At 37.8% G+C, this 23,456-nt stretch overlaps 1 protein-coding gene across 4 annotated transcripts in view; it reads left to right on the top strand.

Annotated features, from left to right (window-relative positions):
- The first annotated feature begins 202 nt into the window (after positions 1 to 202).
- The window catches only part of KIF13A (kinesin family member 13A), a 74,824-nt gene continuing 51,570 nt past the window's right edge, over positions 203 to 23,456 (top strand). For all 4 annotated transcript variants that reach the window (XM_070940669.1, XM_070940670.1, XM_070940671.1 and 1 more), the window contains exons 1-9: positions 203 to 310; positions 909 to 1,002; positions 10,377 to 10,389; positions 11,905 to 11,965; positions 13,457 to 13,549; positions 14,489 to 14,669; positions 15,495 to 15,582; positions 17,455 to 17,589; positions 19,323 to 19,435. In XM_070940669.1, coding sequence (XP_070796770.1) covers positions 256 to 310; positions 909 to 1,002; positions 10,377 to 10,389; positions 11,905 to 11,965; positions 13,457 to 13,549; positions 14,489 to 14,669; positions 15,495 to 15,582; positions 17,455 to 17,589; positions 19,323 to 19,435 — 833 coding nt within the window. In that variant the 5' untranslated portion in view covers positions 203 to 255. The remainder of the gene's footprint in view (positions 311 to 908; positions 1,003 to 10,376; positions 10,390 to 11,904; positions 11,966 to 13,456; positions 13,550 to 14,488; positions 14,670 to 15,494; positions 15,583 to 17,454; positions 17,590 to 19,322; positions 19,436 to 23,456) is intronic.

Here is a 23,456-nt window from a genome sequence, read left to right on the forward strand (position 1 = left end):
TCCCGCGGCGGCTGCTGCTGTTGCTGCTGCTGCTCCTCGAGCTTCGCGCGGTTCCCCCTTCCCCACCCGTGACTTTCCCTCCCGGGCCGGGATGAGCCTCGTCGGCGCCGCGCTCGTCGCGCTGCCCGGGCGGCTGCGGGAGAGTCTTTGCGAGCGGCTGCCTCGGCTCTGAAGGGTCCCGCGGCGAAAGGAAGGAGGCTCCCAAGACCTGCGTTTGCTTCTGCGGGGAGGATTCACCCTCGCTTGCCGGGAAAGATGTCGGATACCAAGGTGAAAGTGGCCGTCAGAGTCCGGCCCATGAACAGGCGAGGTAATAAATCCGATGGAAGAATAAAGATCGTGCTCATTTCTTCCTGAAATGATTCCTTCTCCTCCTCCTCCTCCTCCTCCTCCTCCTCTTCTCTGGCCAGGCTTTTTGCAGAATGCACTTGTTTGCAAAAGGATTGCAAAAGGGGGGGAGAAGCAAAAAGGAGAGTTCAGAGTTGCAGCTTTTCGGGAAAGGGGGTGTTTGTGGTTCCCACCCTTTCAGCAAACTCTTTGCAACGGCGGAAGGTCGTGGGAAACGGGGTGCGAACCTGTGGAAAAAAACGGGGACTCTCGGATTGTGTGGTGGTGGGCGAGCCCGGAGCGTTTTATAGCAGAAATTCTCGAGTGTCTTGTTGGGCTTCACCCCGCCGCGCTCCTTTCAGTATTTTGGAGAACAACGCCCATCTCGTTTCCTATGCTTGTCTAGTCGTAAATGGGAATGGCTTTTTTTTTTTTTTTTGGTAGGCATGGGAAAGAATCGGGGAAAGTCTCCCGCTGGTTAGCGGTGAAGTGTGTATCAATCAATCAATCAGAAGAGAGCTGGAAGGGAAGTATGCCTTGGGGGAGACAAAAGTTCTGAAGTGCCCTGTGTTACATTCTAGAGTTGGAGTTGAATACCAAGTGTATTGTGGAAATGGAAGGGAATCAGACTGTCTTGCATCCTCCGCCTTCAAACAACAAGCAAGGAGAAAGCAGGTAAAGAACAAATCCAAACTTGTGTTCTGGAGCCCAGCATCTTTTGTTATCTGCACATCAGCTGCTTCCATAATTTGCCTCTGTTAAAAAAAAAAAAAATCAGTTTTGGCCATGATCCTCTTCTGGCTCAGGCAGGTGCCAAATAGAAGTAAGGTTACTTAACCTGAGGAGTATTGAGCTGCGTGAACAAAAAGTTAACTGCTGTCTTCTAAATGATTTGCATTTAGTATATTTATATATATATATATAAATATATAGTATATTTAGTATATTTGCATGTAGTTTGATGTTTGGGGTTGATCTGAAAGATAGTTAGAATTTCAGGCAAAAATGGATGCTCTTGGCGCTTAAATGCAAGGTTTCATAAATATGTGCAGATGCCTCCTGCACATATTAATTATTTATTAATTGTGGTTTATTTCAGTTGTGAGAATATATCTGGCATTTATTTATAAATCCCTGAAAAGAGCAATTGGAAATCATCCAAAATACCAAAATAACTAAAAATAGATCGGATTTTCCCCCCATTCATTTGATATTCATAAGGAGGATTTACGCAGCAAAAGTGCAGAAGGAAAATTTACATTTTCTTCTTTTTGAGAGTGATCTCCTGACTATAATATGAATCTGTGCCTCTGTGTGTTTTTATTCTGTGGACCTGAGTTACAGCTTTCTTATAAAAAAAGGGAACTTATATTATTTGAGCCTACCTTTCAATGAAAGTTATGTGTCTTAATTGTGGAGATGAGAGATAAGTGACTATTCGATGTGTAAGGGAACTTCTGTATAATTTTAGAACTTCTTGTGTTACTCATATATTCCAGTATTTTATACTATATCAAGACACAGTTCCAGGGAATTAAAGGAGATATTAGGGCTGTGAGAAATTTGGATTCAGAGATTTGATTTGAAGGCTATTAATTTGACTCTCCTAGTTGAATTAGCTTTCCAAATCAAATCAGAAGACCAAATGGATGGTTTTACATTCATTTAAATTATTTCAAAGCCTCAGCATATGCCCAGAAATATTTTTTTAATTCAAATGGAAATTCAAAGCAAATTGACCCAGTTAAGCTCAAATAACTGAATTGGACTGATTTTCTGAATCTCTTTGGTTCATCAAGTCAAATGTGTTTTCTAAATCAGATTCATTTGAATTGAATCAAGTTGATTATCTTTTTGAGCAATTGAGACTCTGTCCTGTATATCAATGCAATACCAATTGTATAGTTAGTATGGCTTGCTATGACTGATTTACAACATTATATTAGGAGTGTAAGTCACTATAATGTAGAGTGTGACATTGACATCTGAATGTATTAAACAATAGGGCTCCATATGGATAGTTTGCTTCAATGAAAGATAAAAGAAAGCTCACTCTGGAATCTGTTTCATGAAGAAATGGGGCTTCTTCACTTTTCAGAATAAACTGAAGTGGCCATATTGCTTTGCTCTCTTTTGAAGCATCCTGCAATTCTTCTGGCACTCATAATTGGAAGAAGTCTTCCAAGTCAGCTAATAAAAGAATTAGAAGAAGTTTCTGCACAAGTACAGTATCTTACGGAAACTGTACTAACTTTTGCAAGCAATGGAGGAAATTGCAAAGGGATGTGTAATGCTTGTTTGTACAAATGTTAGTTGCTACATGTCACTAATTACAGTATGTCTGCAAATAACTCACCAGGTAGCTTATACTGTGCTGAAAACATATACAGGTAGTCCTTGGCTTATGATTGTTAATTTAACAAAGGTTCAAAGTTATGACAGCCTTGGAAAAAGTGACTTATTGTCAGGTGCAAGAAACCAGAATCACTAGTGAATATACCCAGGTAGATATTTTTGTTGATCACTTATAGGAATCTTGTCAGATTGACTGCATTCCTTTGGGAATGGTCAGAGAAGGCTTCAGGGATTCTGAGATAGGTCAAGTCTGTGGAGATTTCCGCAGTGCAAGGATTCTAAGCTTGGCCCCCTCTTAACACATCCCTCCAGTGTAGCTGGAGTTTCCCCCACACTAATGTTTTGATCTCAGACATTTTCTCTCCCAAACTGATTCCATGCTGGAATGTGTCTCTATTCCCCCTAAAGGGACTCTCTCTTCTTTAGTCAGTGATTCCACCATACTTATAATCTGTACTCCACTTACATCCATTGTATCATCTCTACAGTCATGTGGTCATAATTCAGGCAGTTGCAGTGTCCTATGGTCATATAATCATTGTTTGCAGCTTTTTTTGCCCACTTCTGGTAAAAAAATGCCTTTTGGGGAAGCTGGATTGACTGTGTGATTTGCTTAACAACCACAAAACCTGTGGTAAAATTGGGCCTGACTCAACCTATGACCACAACAACTTAAAATGAAAATTCTGGTCCCAATTCTGGTCTCAAGGTGAGGACTATCTATACAGTATAGTGCAGTCTAATAATTGAAATAAAGATCCACAATGAAACTATTGTGAAACAATGCAACAGGCGAATTAAATACTTGCTTTACAGCTTTTTCAGAAGATAGAGCAAGATAGGACTCTTGCAGGAGGTAATTGCAGAGTCTGCTGTCCACTGATGAGAAATACCTACCCCCTCCTGCCCATTGATAGAACTTCAAATCGAAGTAAGCTATGAACCAGACTTTTCCAATATATCACAACAATATTAGGTCTGGCTGCATTTTGTATCAGCCACAGGTTCCAAATATTTCTGAAAGCAGACCTGTATTTGGCAATAATATACCTGCTTTAGTAACAGCTCCAAGTGTAGTATTACCAAAAGCTGAGTGGCAATTTTTTGAGCCATAGTGGCTATCCACCCAGGAGCAATGATGGTTCCAGAAGTGCTCTCAAGATTCTCATCTATCCACTGACTTAGTTGTAGTTCTTAATTTGTTATCAATAGCCTAATGAAGCTATAGCCCAGTCCCATCTAAAATTAGATATATCCAAAGATAGTAAAAGTAAGAAGCTTCAATATGTCCAATTCTACCAAGATACTAGTACTTATTCTTCATTTTGCTTAGTTGCATGGTCCATTTCTTTTGTATTTCACATGTTCTTCCAATAAAGTTTATAATGTACAATGTGAAAAGATGGGTTGTTTATCAGCTAGCTGACATTGATTTGGCTTCTATGTCTAAGAGAAGACTAAACTTGGGTCTTTCCACTCTGAGTTCACTATTAATCATTACACCATGCTGGCACTTACATAGAATCAAGTTGATAACAACCAAGAAAGTCCTATTGTAACACAATTTATGTCTTTAAGAATTAATAATAATGTATGTGTGCTTAAGTCCTAATTGTTTTCTATAGTCTCCCATGCAGATTGAAATGATTACTATATTTCATGTAGGATGCAAAATATTTTGAGTTGAAACACCCAGTATCAAGTTCAAAGTGGGTTATTCAGACCAATCTAAAAGTGTTTCAAGCTCAGAAAAGTTATTTCCAAGTTCAAAATAATTGCTTTAAGCTTGAAACAGGGCTTCTAAACATTTCTATGGTAATTGATGCAACGTATTTTGGACATGAAATATTTTTTTTTATTTTAACATGATGTGCATATCTCTAATTATAATGAGTTAAATAATTTGTATTTTTTCATAGATTATATGTTATGCAGATATTTTTGAATTTAGATAACATTTTTATTTATAATTTTCTAACCACTTTTTCATTAGAAGCAATATATGCCATTTATAGTGGCTGATGTGGTTATTTATCATAGCTTCAAGCTTTAGACCAAGTTAATAGGTAAAAGTTATAGCTGTGGTGAGTTAGTAGGTCATTGAAAACCCTCAGTTTCATCTTATCTAAGTGGAGTGTCTGGTGAAATGAGACAGATACCAACTGTTTCCTTATCCAACATATTATCAGCCAGATAGAAGCTGCTATGCAGGCCCTCTTAATATCACCTGCCAGCAGCAGTGGATGGAATAACAGCTGATTGCATCCTTTGCCTTTATTTATAGAAAACTAAAAAAAAGTTATTCTGATTTCTCTTAAATTGCTGATCCTGTTCATTTCTTCAGTTTATAAAATATTAAAATATTGTTAAATATAAAAATTTCTCTGTTAACCACGTTGCATTTGTCTAAGATGTTGGGTGAGTTACTAATTACCAGGGTGTTATTCTAAAATTATGAATATTAAAACCCAGGTCCTATGATGGCATATCTGTGGCAATACTATTAAGATATTAAAATAGGATCTTTTTTAGAAAAGCTTCCTTTTCTGGTCGTAACCCTTATTTAGAAATATCACAGTAGATTTTTTTTCAGCATCTGTGGCGGTAAATCTCAGTTTAAATAAATTACACCTTCTGATATTATCTTTTGGGTTAATAGATCATTTTCTCCAGAAATTACATTTTTGGCTATATTATGGAAATTTGATTCATTGAAAAAAAAAGTATGTTTTACAAATGTTGGAAATATGGTTTAGTTATAAAAGAGCAAGCATCTCACTTTTAATAGTGTTTTTCAATATTTATTTGCAGTTAAAGATGTGTTTAGTTAAGATACAGTGCGATATAAAAGCAAAAATGATACATCAGTCAGGACAAAAATATCTTACATAGTATAAGGATGATTCTTTTAAGGATATCCAACCTACAGTGATGCAGGGTATTTGGCAATAGCAAAACACAAAACAAAACCTTACAGTAGTCCTTGACCTACAACCACAATTGAGCTCAAAATTTCTGTTGCTAAGTGAAACAGTTGTTAAGTCAGTTTTGTTCCATTTTATGACCTTTCTTGCTACAGTTATTAAGTGAATCTCTGCAGTTGTTAAGTTAGTAACACAGTTGTTAAGTGAATCTGGCTTCCCCAATGACTTTGCTTGTCAAAAGGTTGCAAAAGGTGATCACACGTCCCTGGGATACTGCAATCGTCATAAACATGAACCAGTTTTGAACATGTGACCATGGGGATGGTGCAACGGTCATAAGTGTAAAAAATGGTCATAAGTCACTTTTTTCAGTGCTGTTGTAACTTTGAACGGTCACTAAATGAATGGTTGTAAATCGAGGACTACCTGTAATTTGTAAACATTCAAAACAAAAAAAAATGAAGTGTTGCTCTTCCATTATCTCTTGACTCTGCCTTGAATTGAAGGGAAACAAGTCCTAAATTTTTCTATTGAAAATACAAACACATATGAATACTGCATCTGTTACTTCAGACTTAAAGGTTCTAAATATAACGCTAGTCTCAGATAGAGATTTTGGAGATCTCCAAAAGAGGTTTCAGAAAAGTATTCAATCAATCCAAACTAAAAACTTTTGTTGGATTCTTGGACATCTTGCTGTATATAGACATCTTGCTGTAGTATAACCCTCTTTTTGACCAGAAATTTTAAATTAAGATTTCATATATGTCTTTTCTTTTTTTCTTTAAAACTACTCTGGCACTCTCTATCTCTAAAGAAATTAAAAATTGGATTGAAAAACCATCGATAGAAATCCACCATAGAGAATGAAGCATACATTTTTGAAACACAGACATTAATTTACCAGCACATTTTCCTTGTGCCATGTTTTATGACAAAATTAGTTATGTAAGGACTGGCATGTGACTGCGTCTTTCGACTCCCTGCTGGCTTCCCCATTGACTTTGCTTGATAAAAGCCAGCTGTGAAGTTGCAAATGGAGATCATGTGTCTACACGAAACTGTAGCTGCCACCTGCTGGCTGCCTACTACCTGAATTGTGGTCACATGACTTAAGGGATTTTGCAATAGCCATGTCTTCGAGTACTGGTCACAGATTTCCATTTTCAGTGCTATATTAACGGTTGCTGAATGAGTGTCCAGTGTTTCAGTATCCTCTTGTTTCAAGTGTACAGCAACTAAACGTAGCCCATAAACTTTGGACCTGCTGAACCTTGAACTTCCAAAAAAAAACATTATGTTCTCAATGAACATAAGATTGTGGCCCAGATGGACACGTGCAGTAAACAATCATTCCTGTACTGACATGATCAGTTAAAACCATGGGGTAGTAATGTTCATTACACAGTAAGCAAAAGATAATGTTAGTGGAATTAGAACTGAACAACAAAATTAGGGTTGAAGGAAAATTGATGCTTCCAATGTTATTACCCATAGATGGCAGTATTGATATGCTAGAAGCTCTGATGTGTTCTTTCACTTTAGTTGGCAAGAAGTTAGTGAGGGAAAGTTGCTATTATTTGTGAAATCAAAAACTGTAGTGAGTACTTGTCAGTTTCTTCAGGGATATGCTTGAATTTTTTACTGCCAGAAGAGGCTCTCTTAATGATATCCATTGTTGAATGCAGGTTATTTATGGTGATGAGTACTCTGTTGACTTGAGTACTGTGCACTACTGGGCCAAAAAATAAAGATGTGAACTTAGAAAGAACTGATTATTGTGATTAAGAATCAAGTGGAAGACCTATGATGACAGCTTCATATAAAAAAAGGTTGATATGATTGCAGTCAGCAAAACAGTCAAAAGAAAATTTGTGTCAATCTTGGTATTTCACAGAAAAGTAATGGTTCATTGTTTATGTTCTTCAATATTGGAAAGTCTGTGCAACATAGGCTCTTCACATGCCCATGGTAGAGATGAAAGTTTCACAAGTTGAAATTTGCTCACAATTGTTGTCATATTATCAGAATAAAAATGAGGAATTTCTTAGTATCATGACAGCTCCCCCCCCCAAACAGGCTAATTGTTATGACCCAGAAATGAAACAGAAATGAAATGAATTATTGATAGAGAAAGAGCGAGAAATAGACCTCAGGTCTAATTACATATGGGGAGGTACATTGGATATTATTCACATTGATTTCCTTCAATCTGGCACCATTGTCAACTCAATGCTACATTGTAACACTCAAAACTTTGAAACAATAGTTTAGTAACATTCAGAAGCACAAAAAGGAAATTTTGCTGCAGCATGAAAACACTGTGCCTCACAAGTCACCCAAGAGGCAGTTGTGATGTTAATTTTCACTGCTAGCCTATGCAGTCTGGGTGCCTTACAAATTCTGCCTTTTTGCAAAATAGAGAAAATACCATTGTGAGTATCTGTTTGACTCAAATGAAAGACTGGAAGGTTTGTCAAGATCTGGTTGAAAGGGCAAAGTGTGGAGTTCTTTCATGATGGCTGTAAGAAGTCTGTCCCTTGTTGGCAGAAGTTTAGAGCAAGTGGTTGTGATCATGTGGAAAAGTAAAATACAGGTACCAAAAGAGCTTATTTCAAGAATTATTTTCCTGTGTCATTTATTAACATACCCCAGATTAAAAGTAAAGATATGGAGGTGGAGCAGTACCTTTCATTCAACCCATCATATAGTATTTTCTTCTTCCTTTAAATCATGCCTGATTCTTGTTCAGATTGCCTGGACAAGTCCCTGCAGTTTTCTTGACAGCATTTTTCAGAAGTGGTTTGCCATTGTCTCCTTCCTAGGTCTGAAAGAAGGTTGACTGGCCCATGATTACCCAGCTGCTTTGTGCCCAAAGCAGCACTAGAACTCATGGTCTCCTGGTTTCTAGCCTGATGCCTTAACCCTTATACCAAATTGGCTCTCAGTAGTACTATAGTTACAAGCAAAAGTTTAAGCACCTCTGGATTTCAAAAGGGCACAATCATGGAAAGCAACAATGTACATTCAGATTTACTGAATCACAGCTTGCTGCTTTAGTAGGTTTCACAATTGCAGCTAATAATTGAAGGTACATAATGTGGATCCACATAGTTTTCCCCAAGCAATGTGGTTCTCTAAATTAGCCATAGTTGCCGAAAGTTCTTGCTGCTCTTTTCATTTCAGAAAGCTATCCCAAAGTATAGAAGACAGCAAGAAAAAAAGCTGGCAAAATAGAATGCTTGATATACACACATGTACACAGCTTACTCTTTTCCACTTTATAATATTGGACTGTAAATATTGGACTGTAAATATTGGACTGTAACCAACTGGTTTTTATCAGTCTTGGAATAATGTTACAATTTAAAATGCAATTTTAGGAGGGGTCTGGCTCTTTTTAAGCAGTTGTGTATCATGAAAGTTCATGTCCTAATACTTGGCACTTTAATCCATTAGTCATACCTTGACCAATTTCTGGTTTGTGAATATCATTGTTTCTGTCCACCCTAAAGGTTAAAAGATTATTTTCTGGACAAGGCTGCAAAGAGGTTTCATTCCTCTGAAACATAAATTCTCTCTGGTTCAGCTAGCAATGTCCAAAGTACCCTTCCAGCTAGAAGAAATTGATGCAACTTCTACATAGCTCTGCAAATCTGAATGTATACTTACTATTTATGTGTAAGTTGTTTACAGATCTTAAATAAGAAAATAATGAATATGAAATTGCAAATGTTTCAATGCACTTTCAGACAGTATAACACCTCTCTTGGCAGAAATAAATCTTTCTACTCAGCTGAGTCTTTCAGGTCTTTTTGTTGGACACCCCCCCCCCCTTTTAGTTGCAGAAATATTCTTGTCTTCTTGGGTGTACCACATGTTGAGATCACAGTTTTTCAATAATAATAAACAAATTCCAAAATCTTTACTTTTCTTTCATATAAATACTTCATGTAGATGTGTAAGCATCTTTCACCTAATTGACTTCTGAAATATCCAATATCTTTTCAGTTTCAGTTTGTTCTCTGAGTGTGGGACATCAGCTTCTAGAATAGGTTGATATACATTTTTAAGACTCTTTTATTTATCTGTGAAAGAATTTGGCCAAGAATTTTCTGCCAGTTTTCAGTTGAATTTACTATGTTTCTTCAGACTAATTATTTAACCGTAACTACCTATTATCATAGCGTTTTTCATAATACACTGTTTCCTTCCATGGAAAAGCTATCACATTAAATGCCACATGACAAATCCTTCTTATGTTCCATGTGACTCATCTCTCCATACAAAGTACATACAATATGTACAACTCATCACTAATCTTTCTTCAGAAGGAACAATGAGGAAAAAATGATTGATCAAACATTTTCTCCATCTGTTAAGCAATCATTAAAATATAAACTACAGCAGAAGTCATTTTATTGTTCAAAACCTGAGGCTGAGCTCTCCTCCCCCCTCTGCCTTCCCCCTTCCCCCCCTCATGTTCTATTAGTGACCATTTTATTTCTTATTTAAGAAAGGAATTGTAGTCACCAAATGAGGAGAGGATGTAATGTTAGGGTTCTAAGCAGTTATTTTTTATCTAAATCTTTTTGTGTTACTTTTTTCCACTATCAAAACCACATTTTCCCCCTATCAATAAATATTAAATTCAACTATGTTTCACACTAGAAAAAAGTATATTAAGGTGATTTAATAGTTACAAACACTAATCAGATTTCAATTCTTTTTAATGCTTACTCATCTTCCACTTGAATTTCCACACTACAGAAAATTACCAAAGGTAAGCAATTTATTTCTATTCCCTTTGATTTTGTAATTCCAAATCAAGATCATTTGCTTACAGTGATGCATAATACAGGTCTTAGTTTTAAGCACTAATAATGCCACTTTGCTCTCAGATTAATACTTTTGTAATCTAATGTGGTTTAGTACAACTTCCTGTATTTTGTTAATTTGTTAAATAGGTACAGAGAAAGGGCTTCAAGATATATACAAGAGTCTGTGCTTGCCAATGAACAAAATTTCAAATAATAGTAGATATTATGATAAATTTGAGGTGAATGTTCAACCATGTCTCCTTTTGTCCAATGTATGTACTAGATTATATATTACTGAAGGTCAGTTCAGATGGAATAGCCTCTAGATGTATGTCTATATTTGCTGCAGTGTTCTATGGTATATTTAAATGATTGTATGAATAATCTTGATATGATTTCTTTTCACTTTTGTTTAAGAGATGAAAAAATGGGAAAATACTGTAAACATTTATACATGTGAATTGTGTTCTCTGATAAGCAGAAACATATATATCCTCTACTTGGATTTAGTTTTCATCTATAAAATAGAAGTGAGAGGCACTTAAATTGGAAGAGCAGACTAGGGAACAGGAACATTAATTTTCAGTTCAAATAAGGCCAAACCCCTGAAACCAATACTGAAAAATATTTTAAATACATATACGGTGGTATGAAAGAGTTTAGGCACCTCTAGTCAAATTCCATGTTTTAGCTCATTTTAAAATGAACAAAATCTGAGATAATGTCATATACAAATTTTAATATTTTATATGTCTGTAAACCTTAATAATAGTTTTGGAATGCATCTCAGAGGTCACAGACATGAATATTTTGGAGATTTATAGGGAGATCCCAGGCACACAGTATATACCAGGAGTACTAAGAATCTTTTAAGCTAGAAGATTTTTGCAAGTAAGAGTGGGAAAAATTGTAAAATCAGGCATAGAAAGATTTTTAGGAAAAGTTTGGAAGCTGTTATTTCTACAAAAAGAGATGTGGTGTAAGATACAAATTTAAAGGAGCCTAAACTTTGCTTGTCATATCCAATTTTCTTCCCTTGAATCTGCACACAATTGCACATGAAAAGTAAATATATATTCCAAATTGCAGAAAGGTGTTCTGTTTAACTTTATGTCATGAAGATCTTACATTCTGTTCACTTATGAATTCATTGAAATACATAGTTTTGATTAGGAGTTGGGTGCCTAACTTTCATGTATAACTGTATTCATATTAACCTCTAAGTATGAAGAACCTTATCACTACTACCCTATACTGTAGCTATTTAGTGACGAGTATAGGACTAATATGGAATCTTCACTAGTAATAAAGGATAAGCATATTAGATTGGATTTTTAGTGTCTTATTTTTTATAAGAAATTAGTTGAAATAAACAAAGGGAAATTAAGAACTAAGTATGTAAGCTTAATTAACTTTTTAAAACATGATTTGAGGTTCATATAAGTGTAAGTAGTGACCTGAAGTATATTTACCCACAGGTATTTGCCTTTGATTACTGTTTCTGGTCTATGGATGAATCAAACACTGCCAAATATGCAGGTATGATTTTTCATTACTACTATCTTTAGCTGATTCAAAAATTTCTTCTCCATTCCTGTTTAACATAAAAAATTAGTTTCTTGCTTTCTCAATTGTTATGGTATTTGTGCTAATATATTTGGGCTGTACAAGTAATCCTCATTTAATGACCACTTGTTCAGCAGCTGTTCAAAATTGTAGTGGCACTGAATGAGTGATAAACTCTTTCTTGAAGTTTCATTCATTACAATGCTGCCACAATCATATAAGTGTGATTTGGGAGCTTGGCAACCAGCTTACACTTACAATGGTTGCAGCATCCTGTGATTGCCATTTGTGACCTTTCCTGCTGGCAAAGCAAAGTCATTAGGGAAGGTTGCAAGATGATCTGTTAAGTCCTATCAGCCTTCCAATCATTGGCCACACACCCTCAGCCAAGGGTCAATCCTAACAAACTACCATTTAAAGCCTCAATTGCAACAAGTCATGTGCTAGCTTTCCATTAACTAAATTTTGGATTCCATTAAATGAACTGGTATCAATTTACAATTCACGCTAAATTGTATACCGCATTATTTGTACTCGTCCTAATCATGACCTATTTGTATTTGTTTCTTACATACACTGCTCAAATAAATAAAGGGAACACAAGCAGAAGACATCCGAGATCTGAATGAATGAAATAGCCTTATTAAATACTTTGTTCGTTACATACAGTAGTTTTGTGTTCCCTTTAGTTGTTTGAGCAGTGTATAAACTACTGTATGTAAAGAACAAAGTATTTAATAAGGCTATTTCATTCATTCAGATCTCGGATGTCTTCTGCTTGTGTTCCCTTTATTTTTTTGAGCAGTATATATTGCTAGGCTAGCCCAAGCTTTCTACCAAATTTCCCTCTGCCAACTTTAGCTTTCTTTATTAAGCAGGGACAGTGTGGGTTCTATCCTTTTCTTTCCACCAGGCAATGGGAACATATCAACTTCAACCAATAGAACAGCAAGAGACTATGGTTGATTTTCTGACTTGTACACATCAGTAAAAACTAAAAGTAAACTAAATTATGGCTCAGAAAATCTAAGTCACTTAGGTGAAATAGACAGCATAGAAATACAGAGAATTCTTGACTGTTTTTGACAGGTTAGTCCTCGACGTACGACCACAAGTGAGCCCAATATTGCTAAATGAGACAGATTTGTCCCATTTTAGCAACTGCTTGCTACAGTTGTTTAGTGAATCACTGCAGTTGGTAACACGGTTGTTAAGTGAATCTGGCTTCCCCATTGACTTTGCTTGTCATAAGGTTGCAAAATGTGATCACATTACCTGGAACACTGCAACTGTCGTAAATATGAACCAATGTGTTCCAAAAGTTAGAATTGCTGTTGGTGAAAAGCAACAGTGGTAGTTCCATGAACGATCTGATTGATACTTAGGGGGCAAAGTGCATCACAGTATAGATTATTCCATTTCAATTATTTCCTTTTTTTTTCTTTTTTCTTTTTTCTTTTGTAGATCAACAAGTTGTGTTTAAGTGCCTTGGAGAAGGAATTCTTGAGAAAGCCTTTCAGGGATATAATGCTTGCATTTTTGCATATGGACAAACAGGTAAGAGTTGTATTTATAAGTTCTAAATGGAAATGATATATTTTGCGGAGATTGTCACCATCTTCTGGGAAAGAGGAACCACTCACCAGTGTCTTCTTCACTGTGTGAACCTCTTCTTAAGGTCAAGGACTTGATTTAGGTCCAATAATTTCATTCTCCCTCCCTCCCCACCATTCTGCCTCATTTGGGCTTTTTTATATATACACAGAAAGGGCCTGTTCTCTCTTGAATTCTTCTTGGTCCAGTTTTTTTTTCTGGATTTCTCAACCTTCTTTTCTAATGTTATCTTGCTTTAACCCTGGTGGTTCTCTAGAACCACCCCAACCCTTGGCCTGTGGACCAGCACCGGGACGCAACATGCCAGAAACCAGGCTGCACAAACAAGTGTCCATGGGATGTAGGCAGCATGGGAAATTACTCTTCCTCTGGTCTGCTGAAAAACCTCTCCACAGAACTGATCCCCAGTGCCCAAAAGGTTGGGTGGGGACTGCTGTTCTAGAACTCTTGGAGGCTTTCAATACAATCAGGCATAGTATTTTTCTCAGTGAGTGGTCAGGGCTGAGTCTTGGGAGCATAGTTTTGCATTGTTCCTGATCTTCCCTGTTGGGTGGTAAGGAAAAACTATTTGACAGGGTTATGTGGAGATCTGGAACTGAAAGGTAAAATGTGATTGTGAGTATATGTGGACATGTGTAGCATCTTTTGTGAACACCTTAAAAGCAGCCATTTTTTTCCTGAGCTTATGGAATCTTTCCTCTGTAGCTAACATGCATTCTTGGGAAATGATACTTTGTTGTATGCTACCTCCTTAACTCAAATACACGTTTTTCCTGAGATGGTGCAATTTGTACTGTTTATTATTTGTTATCGTTTTTGAAAGAGACAGCAATTGATAACTTTTCCATTTTTAAATATAAAATTTTTATATCTCTCTTTTAGGCTCAGGAAAATCCTTCTCAATGATGGGAAATGCGGAGCAGTTGGGTCTGATCCCACGCCTCTGCTGTGCTTTATTTCAGAGAATCACTTTAGAACAAAATGATTCTCACACTTTTAAAGTAGAGGTGTCCTATATGGAAATCTATAATGAAAAGGTCAGAGATCTACTTGACCCTAAAGGGTGAGTGAACCCCCAACCCTTTTTAATTCTAGATGTAAGTATAATTGAGGGAACTTTGGTACATATTTAGTTTTGCTTTATAGTTTGTATTTTTCATTGTTTTCCTAATAGCATATAAGAATAACAATTATAATATTTGTTTACCCTGCTAGTTGCTGTGGTGGGTTCAAAAAAGAATTTCTTTTTTAATTTGAGAGTCAATTACACATCATGGTTGTGTTAGTCCATCCTTAAACTTATCTATTCTTAATGGGGAAAATATATATGGACAAGAATGGAAACTATTTTCTTAACTGATAGCATTTCCATTTGTTGCCCTCTACCAGCACTTTATCTAAATTGGAGAAACCAGTTTGAAGTCACATCTCTGCTCCTGGGATGTGTAATGTAAGCCTGACACTGTTTATTACAGAGAGTTATAGTTATTCAAGCAGAATTGTCAAGAGTCTCTAGTGAGTAGTGTTTATTAAGGCTGCTAGTTGTAAGATTTTGTCTTAAAAAGAATATACAAATGCTAATTTTAATGGAACAGTGGGATCTTTTTTTAAAAAAACATTTACGGAGATGTTAGAAAGGTTACTTAGTACCTTTACAAAATTTGTAAAGGAACCAGATTTTTTTCAAGGAGGGTGTTAATTTCATTATTTCATTTTCTGTTTCATGTTTTTTTACCATGTAGATATGAAAATATTTTTAATAAAAATAAATCTTTATATTTCTGATAAATGAGTTTTACTTTTGAGAACAAGTTTATATGTTCATTGGCCTATAATAAGTTAATTTTCCTAACAAAATTTAAATTATAGCAATATTTTTGTCTCAAAGGAGTCGGCAATCCCTCAAAGTTCGGGAGCATAAAGTTTTGGGTCCATATGTAGATGGTTTGTCTCAACTAGCTGTTACTTGCTTTGAAGTAAGTAAAGTGTAAGAATTTGGTCAATATAAAGGTATTCCTGGGTTGAAGAATGAATTTGCATTTCTATGCTTTTACTACAGGGTGAGAAAGGAAGCATGGGGACTAATTTATATAAGGACAGTATGTGTAAGAAAGTTATTTGTGGTAAGACAGATTCACTTGCATAAAAATTATGCATGTGTTAAACATATTGTTAAAAAACAGACAAGGAAAATGTGCATTAGAGGAGAAAATATAAGTTATTTTATTTATTTGTTTGTTTGTTTGTTTGTTTGTTTGTTTGTTTGTTTCCATTTCTATACCGCCCTTCTCCAAATAGGACTCAGGGTGGTGAACAGCCAGAGTAAAAAACAGAACATACAAAATTTAAAAACAGTTTAAAATAATTAAATATTTTGGCCGTAAATTAAAACAACCCAATTTAAAATCAATTTAAAATTTAACTCAAGCCAGCCCAGCTAGTTGAAATAAATAGGTTTTCAGGGCCCGACGAAAAATCCAGAGGTCTGTTATTGTACGTATCTCTGGGGGGAGGTTGTTCCAGAGGGTGGGCGCCGTCACAGAGAAGGCTCTCCCCCTGGGGGTTGCCAGCCGACATTGTCTGGCGGACGGCAGCCTGAGGAGGCCCACTCTGTGCGAGCGTACTGGCCGGTGGGAGGCTATTGGTGGCAGAAGGCGGTCTCATAAGTACCCCGGCCCTAAGCCATGGAGCGCTTTAAAGGTGGTCACCAACACCTTGAAGCGTACCCGGAAGACCACCGGGAGCCAGTGCAGCTCGCGCAGGAGAGGTGTCACACGGGAGCACCTCATCGCCCCCATAATCCCCCGCGCGGCCGCGTTCTGGACCAGCTGGAGCCTCCGGGTGCACCCCAGGGGGAGCCCCATGTAGAGAGCGTTGCAGTAGTCCAGGCGGGAAGTGACGAGTGACTGTGCGTAGGGAGTCCCGATCTAGAAAGGGGCGCAACTGGCGTATCAGGCAAACCTGATAAAAAGCCCCCCTGGCCACGGCCATCAAATGATCTTCTAAAGACAGCCTTACAGTAATGAGTATTTAAAACACATTAGCCACTAATACTAATAATAATAGATGTACTGATAACGAAACAAGTTTTGTTTAAAAAATTAATTTATATTGATTTATTCATTTTCAGTTGACTAAGCTATTTTGGAGGTACGTTTTGAATTAGGTATATCAAACATTAAACAATTTTGCAAATCATATATGTATAACTGAGTTTTTATTTTATTTTATTTTATTTTATTTTATTTTATTTTATTTTATTTTATTTTATTTTATTTTATACTTGTGGAAATGTATAATGTAAAATGTATAATGTAAAATGTCTACAGCTGCAATAACTTTGAGCCAATTAAATTAAGTTAATATTAATATAAGTAGGATGACACATTGTTTTCATCTGAAATGATGAAATGGGTTTGTGTTGGCCTCTGATCTATTTTGGAATATGCACTTGGAGATGATTTATCGGTTCAATTATAGGCAAAAGTGAGTTTAAATTTATTTATATATCACACTGTAAGGGCCTAGGGCAAATAACACAACTCTCTCTTTCCAGTCAGCAAAACAGCATAAAATTATATTTACAAACAGGGAAATATCTCCATCTTTCTAGGGTTATTTTGAACATTAACCTCGGAAAATAGATCTTAACCATGCTTTTGAAAGTACTGTAGATGGAACTTTAGTAAGTGTAGAGTAGGAAAGGTGTTCCATAAGACTGAAAAAATATACATATGCATATAATGTTTTAAGTTGTATTTGTTTATTTACATCTAAAATGATAAATTGCAAATGCTGCAATTGGAAAAAGGAAATTGTTGTGTTCAATGTTTTATGTTATTCATCAGGATATAGAGTCACTAATGTCAGAGGGAAATAAGTCCCGGACGGTTGCAGCAACCAACATGAATGAAGAAAGCAGCCGCTCTCATGCTGTATTTAATATTATCATCACTCAAACACTTTATGATCTGCAGTCTGGAGTAAGTGAATTGAATATAAAGACATGTTATTATTTGAGTAATATGTTGAAAAATTTAAATCTTATCCAGTTGATTTCAGTGGTATTTGCCTAAAATTGTATAAATGACAATGTAAAATATGAACGTGTGTCCACTGAAATTTCTACTGTTGTAGTTGTAAGGATTATTTTTTAAATCTGAAATAAAGAGCTAGAGTGACACTAGGAGATAAAACAGTTTTAAAATTAAAATGCTTTGAGGGTTAAATTCAGCCAAAGAAGGCATTGAGTCTCTAATATGATAAGATTTCCAATGCATACTACAGTTTATTTTGCATTAAATACCAAAATAAATATTGAATGATAAATATCCAATATGACCCTTAACCACATTTATTTGATACAGCTTTTTAATGTGTGCCTGTTGAAAGAAACAAAAATGGGTGCAATTCAGCAATCTGGAACTTTACATAAGTAATTTATGAAAGAGTGTTGGTCAGTAATCATATCTTAGATCTGTGATGGCAAACCTTTTGGCCTCCGCATGTCAGAAATTCAGAAAATGCTTACCTTGACTGCTGGCATGTCACGTCACCACCTGCATCTTGGCCAAAAGAGGCCTCTCCGGACTTCCTCTCCGGACTCTCCTCTCCATTCTCCAAATTCTCAAAGGTCACATGAGGGAGCCCTGCAAGGGTTCTGCAACCTCAGAAAATCGTGTGAGAATCCTTGCATGATTTTCAGATACCTCAGAGGCTGTGGAAGAGAAAGGCCCTCTCAGATGAGCTTCAGAGGATCATGGCATGTCACCAGACATGGTGTGGCATGTCACCTGTGACACACATTTCATAAATTTGCTACCACTGCCTTAGGTATTTGGTGGTAAGAGAGTGACAGACTGAGATCAGTAAAGGAAAACTCAGCTTTGTTGCATACTGTCTAGATTGAGGGACAACTTAATCTTATCTCTTGTAATTAAAGTATGATGAAAATTTTATGAACAAATAAAAGAAATTTGTTCATCTGCTTAGAATCCTGATGCTAAAACAATGGTTGTAAGTGTCAAAGTGTAAGTGTGATAAGTCACTTTTTTCAGTATCATTGTAACTTTGAATGATCAATAAACAAATGGTTGTAAGTTGAAGACTATATGTAGTGGTATATCTCCATTAAGCTTGTCTTCAAATGTCATATGGGCATAATTAATTTGTAGCTTGTAACTTATAGTATAGTAATGCTCTGTGCTAAAATGTAATTTGAATGTGAAAAAAAATAAAAATATGTAAACTTTTGTTGTGCTATAATGATAAATTCAGTAACAACATTTATACTATGTAAGAAGTGAGTATTTTCCCAACTGTTGGCCTTTCAAGATGATAGTGAATTTTGGGAGTTATGAAAATTGATGCCAGCAAAAGGAGCAGACCAAATCTTTTCATCTAGTTTTTTTTTTAAAGGCACAGAGGAAATAAGCTGAAATGACACAGGCCAAATGTCTGAATAGTATCCCGTTTTGTTAGAAAAGTTAAGAATAATAATAGTGGTTTATCTCTAAAGATTTCCTTATTTTCAAAAAAAACTATTCAGCCATTTGGCCATCACATTTCAGCAGTGAAATCTCTCGATGCTGGATGTGATCAGTGAGGTACTGTGGACGTACATGGTACTGTGTGCATATGTGTTGTGAGTTTTTACTTCTTCTGTAAATCATAATGTCCATTAATAAAGCTTCAGCTTTTTTCCCCCTCTGCTTAGAACTCTGGAGAGAAAGTGAGCAAAGTTAGCCTGGTTGATCTGGCTGGTAGTGAGAGAGTATCTAAAACAGGAGCTGCAGGAGAACGTTTGAAGGAAGGCAGCAACATAAACAAGTAAGGCACTGATGAAACTATTATCCAAGTACCGATAAATTGATTCTAGCTGCATTTATAGGAAGGCCTTCAAATCAAGTTTCTGGTCATTTTACTACATGCTAATTGTATTTTTTATGTCTTGGATGTCTTAATTTTTTTTCTGCATTTATTTTCTATTGATGAGCTAGAAATATAATTTAGACAGGATCTTCTGCCTTGAAGAAAATTCACTGAAATCAACCCAAGCAGTTTTTGATATGGTAACAATGAGAAACAATGAGAAATTGAAAAATACATATTTTTTCAAACTATTTTGAAATCTGTGGGGTTTTAAAATACAATTTTAAAATATAAGAATAATTAACAGAGTACAGGAACATAATTTCCTTGATCCAGTTGTGTCATCGTCCAGATATGGGCTGCTTCAGTCGGATCTGTTGCTGGCTGAGCCATAGTTTTTTTGACCACGCCCCTTGCTCCTCCCTTTGGGGCCCAGTTTAGGCTCAGTCGGCCTGAGAGTAACACCTCCTACAGATCTGGCTCTCAGCCCAGGTCTGTTCGATTGCATTTAAATTGTAAGTTTTTTTGACCTTTTATTTTCTTATTTCTTTCATTTATTTTCCTATTTAATTTTTTCTTGTAATTTTCAGAGGTTCCGGTCTACTAGGCTAGTTAAGAAATATTTTTAGTTTTATTTTGCATATAATAGCCTACCGGTATACCTCTTATTGGAGCAGCCTGTTCTATCAGGCTCTTCAATAGATCCAGGCGGCGGCCATTTTGGAAGCCTCTTCCCGGGTCTTTTTAAATTTTTTTTTTTTCTTCCCTTTGGTGGGGTTTTTTTAAATCTATACCACCAACAACACCGCAGGGGGCTTAAACCATTGTACCACCACCGTTTGTAGTGATATTCTGGGACAAACCCCAGAATCGCTAAAATAGGCCGCCGCCCCCCGCCCTCAGCTCCCGGGACAGCAGAACAGCTGTAGGGCGGTCCTTTGAAGCGCCGCGGCACTTTGGAGAGGTGATAATTGCCGCTTTGCCACCAACGAGTCAATAGGAGGCTTTTTAACCCTTTTTTAGCCAGTGATCCTCCTATATCACCAACGGAGCTTATACAGGAGAGCTGTAAGGTTTCCTTACACTCTCCACGTGGCAATATTACAGCCAGGGTTTTTTTGTGGCTGTAAAGGCGCTTTATAGGGGCTGTTTCTAGGTTTCCTGGACAGTCACCTCTAGAGCAAGTTTCTTCTGCTCACGTGTTACTTGGCAGCCAGTGAGCTAACGCCAGATCCTCTGCTCTTGTTTACCTTACCACGTGGCGAAAGTGAAACTAAATCTTTGCAGTCGACATCTTGGTCGCAGTGAGTATACTATTGCAAGGGCAGAGCGTTCTTCCCACGGGGAGGGAAATACCATGCCTCAGGGGAAAAAAGCAGATTGCAAGCGCAAGCACTCTTCTAAATCAGAGGAAAAAGACTTGCAAAGGAGGCATAAGGCTTTAGAGAAGCAAATTTCAAAAGCTATTCCCAGTAAGGAAACCTCTCCTCCCCCCGCTACTCCCCCCCTTCCTGTTGTTGAAGTTCACCAAGCTTGGTCTTCAGAAGGTGAGGGAGGGGTTCTTATTCAAGAAGAACAGAGCACTCTGCAAAATCCATTTGCAAGTCAAATAATTTCCCCGGCTTCTCCTGCTCCTAGCAGAAATGTGACACCAGCTCAGGCTGCAAGGGAGTTTCCCTTGCAAGATCAGATTCCAGAGGACCCTTTTAAAAATCTGCCAGAAAACTTACAAGTTTTAATTGAAAGGGCCATTGCTTCTCGAGTGGAGGATGCCTATAAAAGACATCATTCTGGATCAATAATTTCTGAGCATTCCACTCATGCTAGAGTATCTCCTGCAGTTAGTCTTACTGGCTCTCATTCCCCTACTGCTTCAAGGGCTTGTGAATCCTTTGCTTTGGAGATGGATCACCATTCTGATTTATCAGATGATGAGGGCGTAATTCAAGATCAACCTGCCTTTACAGGGTTATTTCCTCCACACAAATTTAAGTCTCTGTTACATAAGGCACGCATTACTGCAGCTCTAGACAATGATGATTACATTAAAGAATTGCAAGAAGATAGCCAGGGTCATAAAAAGGGACTTTTTGCTGAACCTACTCCTGAACAATCCTTTGTTCCAATCCCTCAATTATTTACAGACGTGGTTAAGAAACAATGGTCTAGCCCTGCAACCTTGGCCTCTGCCCTTGCTTCAGATAGGAAGTATTATACGGTTGCACCCAAATTTGCTCAACTGTTGCAAGTCCCCCCTGTGGACAGTCCTGTAGCAGCTCTTTCGTCTCCCTCCTCCTATGTGACAGGGGATACTTCCGAGGGTCTACGACCAGAGGATAAAAAATTAGACTTCCTGTGCAAGAAGAACCACCAGGCTGCTGCATGGGCAATTCAATCGGCTGCCTCAGCCTCCTTTTTCAACCGATCAACCATCCTTTGGCTTCAGCAATTGCAAGCAAGAGTGCCCCCTAGTGAGGTTCGCCTCCATCAGGATATTAATAAAATCATAGCTGCTACTCAATTCTCAGCAGATGCCACTCTAAATTCGGTTAAATTCGCCTCTAGGGCCCTAGCCTCTACTGTATCAGCCCGCAGGATGATCTGGCTCCGTCAGTGGCCAGCAGATCTTCGGGCCAAATGGCGTTTGGCTGCAGCTCCATATTCTGCAGCGAAATTATTTGGTGAGTCACTTGAGCCCCTCCTCATTGAAACACGGGACAAGCGTAAGGTTCTTCCTTCAACATCTACACGTGTTGACAGACGATCTTATCCTTATTACAAGAGGGCATCCTTTCGTCCCTATTACCATGGAAACACCTCCCAACAGGGCTTCCCTCAGGGATCAAGCCGGTCTTCGGACCGTCAGTCCTTTCGGGATAGGGGCAGACAATTCACACAGTCCAAGCGGCCCTTTCGTGGCTCCGGCTACCGCCAGTCCCGTGGCCGTAAGTAATTCATCACCAAACCCTCCCATTGGAGGCCGCCTGGCTCTCTTCGCAGACAGGTGGAAAGCCTCTACCCCAGACCTCTGGGTCCTATCCATAGTAACATTTGGCCTCCCCCTAGAATTTCTATCCACACCTCCGACACGTTTCATTCAATGCCCACCTTACAGCAGCAAGTCCAGACGCCTCCTGATGGACCAAGCGGTTCAACATCTCCTGCATATTCGCGCCATAGAGGAGGTCCCTCAAAGCGAATGGAAACAGGGATTTTATTCTATCCTGTTTGTGGTTCCAAAACGGTCGGGGGGGTGGAGGGCAATACTGGATTTAAAATCTCTCAATTCTTACATAGTGTATCGCAGATTCAAAATGTGTTCACTAACCTCTATTCTTCAGGGGATTCGTCCCAACGACTTTCTAGTTTCCATAGATCTCACAGAGGCCTACCTTCACATCCCAATACTTCCAAGGCATCGGCAATATCTCCGATTCAGCTACGCAGGAAAACATCTACAGTACCGGGCCCTTCCCTTCGGCCTGGCGTCCGCACCAAGGGTCTTCACAAAGGTACTGGCAGTAGTAGCAGCTCACCTGAGGCAACAACCGGTAAGACTCCAGGCTTACCTGGACGATATTTTGATTCTAGCTCCATCTCACGACCAAGCCTTACACGATCTACACATCACAATTCAAACCTTGACCGAACACGGTTTCCTAGTCAACTACAAGAAGAGTCACTTAGTACCAACCCACAGACTCGTCCACCTCGGGGCCATCATAGATACACATCAAGGCGCAGTCTACCTGTCCTTGGAACGCCGAGCCGACATCAAAGACATGATAGCTCACATTCACAAAAACCCTTCTGTTCCATTGGCCACCTTGTCAAAACTTCTAGGCAAAATGATCTCTTGCATTCAGATCGTCCCCTGGGCACGCCTTCACGCCCGACACCTGCAGTGGTTTCTACTGCCTTTCCAACGAAAGCAACAAGCTCACACCATGGCCACTGTCAGAGTCCCACTATCAGTCAG

The sequence above is a fragment of the Pituophis catenifer genome, unplaced genomic scaffold, assembly GCF_029215685.1.
Source record: "Pituophis catenifer annectens isolate HBS135680 unplaced genomic scaffold, rPitCat1.0.hap2 SCAF_3, whole genome shotgun sequence".
Classification (NCBI taxonomy): Eukaryota; Metazoa; Chordata; class Lepidosauria; order Squamata; family Colubridae; genus Pituophis; species Pituophis catenifer.